This window comes from Penaeus monodon, chromosome 12 (genome assembly GCF_015228065.2).
Source record: "Penaeus monodon isolate SGIC_2016 chromosome 12, NSTDA_Pmon_1, whole genome shotgun sequence".
In the NCBI taxonomy this organism is placed as follows: Eukaryota; Metazoa; Arthropoda; class Malacostraca; order Decapoda; family Penaeidae; genus Penaeus; species Penaeus monodon.
Window position 1 is genome coordinate 43102859 of NC_051397.1, and position 5000 is coordinate 43107858.

The 5000-nt window shown below is 34.7% G+C and overlaps 1 protein-coding gene across 1 annotated transcript in view; it reads left to right on the forward strand.

Moving 5' to 3' along the window:
• Nucleotides 1-2001: 2001 nt before the first annotated feature.
• LOC119579716 overlaps nt 2002-5000 on the forward strand; it is a 5014-nt gene continuing 2015 nt past the window's right edge. The window contains exons 1-5 of the mRNA XM_037927619.1: nt 2002-2555; nt 3316-3447; nt 4291-4440; nt 4586-4741; nt 4912-4998. Of these exons, the coding sequence (XP_037783547.1) occupies nt 2282-2555; nt 3316-3447; nt 4291-4440; nt 4586-4741; nt 4912-4998 (799 nt within the window). The 5' untranslated portion in view covers nt 2002-2281. The remainder of the gene's footprint in view (nt 2556-3315; nt 3448-4290; nt 4441-4585; nt 4742-4911; nt 4999-5000) is intronic.

Sequence of the window (5000 nt, forward strand, 5' to 3'; positions counted from 1 at the left end):
TGAAAAGTTTTAATGAACAGGTAGATACGTAAAATGAATGAAAAAATTAAAAGTAAAATGATAAACAAATGTAACACAAAGATATAAACGTTTTGTCCTTTAGAATTGGACTGTCATATCACATAATACATTTTGACATTTATATCTCTGAATTCCCTGTTTTATTTTTATTAAATTTATTGCAATGAAGGGAATGAACTGCGTAGTAAAATAGAAAACTCACCTATTTACTGTGTGATATAGTAAATTATACTATACACATGCAACTTCTTACAAAACTATCATAAAGTATTATACCGTATAGGCCCATACACATACACTATACATACACGAAGGTATTGAAAACAATGTAATATTCCATAATCTATAGAATAATTGTACCAGTACCAATATTAATGTGTTAATACCGATAATGTGATACCTGTAACAATTCGAGTAATATTATTGAGGATAACGATGGCAATAATAATGATGATAATGATAATAGTAATGATAATGATAATAATTATATAGTAATATAATAATAATAATAATGATAGCAATGATGACAGTGATAATAATAATAATGATAATAATAATAATATTAACAACAACAATAACAACAGCAACAATAACAACAACAACAACAATAATAATATAATAATGATAATGTTATAATGACTGATAATAATGATAATGATGATAATGATAATAGTAATTACAATGATAATGATGACGATGGCAAAGATATGATAATGGGCAGGACAACAACAATAACAATGATAATAACAATTGTTATATTTATCATTATCATGATAATGACAATAAAGATAATAATGATAAAATTGATAAAATGAAATATACATATATATAAATATATATAGATATAGATATGAATATATAGATCTTTATGATGACATAGATATAGATAGATAATATGTGTAATTGTTATTTGAGAAACACGAAAATACCGATCCATTTCCCTGGCTTTACATTTTATCGCACTGTATATTGAGAACACAAATAAACACTAACCGATGAGAGATTTATCTGTTGCAACTTTGACCATTCGTTTTTTTGTTATTTGTCTATCTTATCTATCAGTCTTTTTGCTTACTGCCATATTTATTTTCCTACCTATATATCTAAAACAAACAACACGATTCTTACAATACTACCACTAATAATAATGATAGTGATAATAATAATCACTAGTATTATCATTATTATTGTTCTTTTATCTACTATTATTAATAACAATACTAGTAATTTATTGTTATTTAATGAAAAATTTCTACCACATAAATCTCGAAGGTCATTAGCGGCGCATTCAAAATACAGCGATAAGGTGGGGTTTGGGGGCCAACCAAGTACAGTATTATGATATAGTATTGTGGCGAAAAAAGTGAAAATGAGATAACGATTAGGATAAGTGGACAGAAGAAAGGGATGAAGAAGAGAAGGAAAAGGAAAAGGGCAGAGAAGAAAAGACAATAGAAAATTTGTTGAGGCGAGAGCTGAGGCAAATGTGATCGATCCCCTTAATGGGCCTCTGTCCTCGTCTCCTTTGCCCCCCCCCCCCCCCCAGTGACAGCAACGGGATTGGGGAATAATATTATTTGTTATCATCACTATCATTATAATTTTCATGACTGTCATTACTGTTATCTTTATTAATATAATTTATTTTTAACATTATTATTGTTATTATTTTGATAATTACTATTATCATTATAATAGTAATAATAATAATAATAATAATAATAATAATTACTATAATGGTTATTATTATTGTTATTATTATTATTATTATCATTATTATTATTATTTTGTTTTTTTTACTATTGATATTATCAATATAATCGTTGTCATTATTATCATCATCATTGCTATTATTAAAACCAACCTGAAGTTCGTGCGTGCGCGCGTGCATGTGGGCGTGCGTGCGTGCGTGCATGCATGCGAGCTTGCGTGCGTGCGTATGTATGTGTGTGCATCTCCACCCCATCTCCCATGCAACAGATGGCGCCACATCCCAGTCTGAGCCACAGAGTATCCTCTTCAACAGTGTCAAGAGCTGAGAGGCATCATCACGCCCTTCCTCTCTCTCTCTCTCTCTCTCTCCTCCCGGCACGTATAACAGAGATAAACAGACCCAATCAAGAGAGAGAGAAAAGAGGACAAAAAACAGACATAGACAATAGACACAAGGGAGAAGCTCCTCCCCCCTCCCCCCTACACACACAAACAACCCACCCATAAAAAAAAACACACACGATACAAACCCTTAATTAAAGAAAGTATGGAACCCCACCCGAAGAGGAGGAAGCGACCCTCCTTCAGCGAAGAGGAACTCCGCGTGCTCCTTCAAGAGGTGTCCAAGAGGAAGAAGGTCCTTTTAGGGAAATTCGACGCTATTTCTGTCACCGTACAGAGCAAGGTCGAGGCCTGGGATGCTGTGACAGAGGCCATTAATGGGGTGAGCTGTGTCATGAGGGAGAGGGAGGAGGTGAGGAGGAAGTTCGCTCACCACAGGTGGTTCGTGAAGAAGAAGGCCAAGGCGAGGGGGAGGAGAGGTGAGAAGAGGGATAAAGAGGGGAATGAGGGAGAGGAGGATGAGAGAGTGAGTGGGTGAGAGTGATTGATGGGAGTGAGGAGGAGGAGAGGTGAGAAGAGGGATAAAGGGGGAATAAAGTGGGAGAAAATGATAAAGAGGGAATAGGGGGGAGAGGAGGAGAGGTGAGAGAGGGATGAAGGGGGAATGAGGGAGAGAGAGTGAGAGGGAGAAGGATGAGAGAGTGAGTGGGTGAGAATAGTTGATAGGAGTGTGAGAGAGGGTATAGAGAGAAGGATAAAGGGGGATGAGAGATAGGAGAGTAGAGGGAGGATTGAAAATGAGGAAGAGGAGAAGAATGAGAGAATGGGTGGCAGAGAGAGGGTAATGGGAGTGAGGGAGAGGAGAGGTGAAAGAGGGAAAAAGGGGGAAAGAGTGAGAGGGATAAAAAGGGGAATGAGTGAGAGATGGATAAAAGGGTAATAAGAGTAAGAATGGGAAAATGAGTAAGTGAATAAGAAAGAGAATGAAAATTAGCTTGCTGATGTAATAATAAAATTCTAACATTAATTACCAGATTGTCACTTATTTTTTAAGTATTGCCTAACTGCTAGTTTTAATGTATATATCCTATGCTCAGGCATTAGTGGCAATATGAATTTCCCTGTCTTTATTCTAAATTTTGTCCCATCAGGAGATTAATTTGTAAAAAATAAAAGCCAAACACTCATACCCTAATAATATCAAATTTGATTAACAAGCCCTTTTTTAATTCCTGAAAGAGGGTAAGACAAGCGACAGAGATACCTTAAACGACCCGGAGGGGGCAATGTTGTCGATGATAAGTGAGTCGGCGAGCAACAGTCTCACTAGTGTTTGTGAATCAGGAAGTCCCTTGAAGTCTGTCTGTGAAGGTAATTAAAAAATTTGGATTTAATAGAAACTGCTGCAGTTGTAGTTATTTGTCCCATGAAAGAATATCTTATCCTATTCTCATTTTTAAAATAATAATAATAATAATAACTCCTATTATTCCTCTTCCTCCTCGTCTTCTTCTTCTTCTTCTTCTTCTTCTTCTTCTTCTTCTTCTTCTTCTTCTTCCTCTTCTTCTTCTCTCTCTTCTCTTCTCTTCTTCCTCTCTTCTTCTTCTTCTTCTTCTTCTTCTTCTTCTTCCTTCTTCCTCCTCCTCCTCCTCCTCCTCCTCCTCCTCCTCCTCCTCCTCCTCCTCACCTTCAGTCATGTTAAGCTATTATTGTTTATGTTTTTGAAATTATAATTTTATATCTTTTCTACCAATAGATGGTAACAAAATATTTAAAGTGTGACTCCATGTACAATTATGTCTAATTTGGACTAGAATTGTATGTTATATACTTAAGAAAAGCGCTTAATATGGCCCTGTTTCAGCTTTACAGCTAGAATTGTGTGTTATATACTTAAGAAAAGCACTTAATATGGCCCTGTTTCAGCTTTTCAAAATTAACATTTTCATTCTATGCAGTCTTTTGGTTGTAATTTATATTATTTTATAGGAATGGTAATAACAATATTAATAATGGTAATATGTCTATATTTGTATCTCTTTATCTATTTATCTGCCTATCTGGCTATCAGTATTTATCTATATCTTTAACTATGTTTATATATATAATGTACATATTCATTCATTAACTCGTTTATATCCATAATCAACATATCTAAGCCACAGTGAAAGAAACAATATAACATTCAACACATCTGACTTCTTACCACCTCAGCAGACAGTACTGAATCAGTTAGCCTGACTCCCTTGAGATCGGATACAGAAGACCACAGTGTAGAAAAAAAAAGCTTCATCAATGCAGACCATTCATTAAGAGGGCTTCGGAACTTCAGGATGAATAGGAGAGAGGCAGATAGTGTTCAAAGTATGTATTTTTACCATTTTTTATTTATTTATTTATTTATTTATTTATTTATTATTATTGTTTGCATAATTAGGTATTGGGGTCAGTAACATGTTATTGGATTAGGATGAAAAGAAATTAAAGAGCTTCATATTTTGACTTCCAGATCTTTATGATGACACTGATGGGACCCCATTAAGAATAGAAAATGAGGAGACAAATCCAATTCAGACTGATATTTGTGATGATGTTACGAGCAGAAGCACAGTGGAAGGCCTACGACATTTCCGGATAGATAAGGAGGAAATTAGCAAAGATCAGAGTGGGTATTATGATGCTGTGTGTGTCTGTGTATGTGATTTCTTTTACCCTTGAGTGTTATTGTATTTGTGCATAATATTAGATATTACAAACATTAATCCAAATATTTGTTGGGAGAGTCATACTCACTTTTATACCCAAAAGTCTATACTTAAGAAAGTACATTCACAGCCCTGTTGCTGCGGTATTTTAGGAAGGAAATGAAATCCAGTGGAGATGCAAAATTAACCAAGAAGAACCACCACTCAAATGCAGAAAGT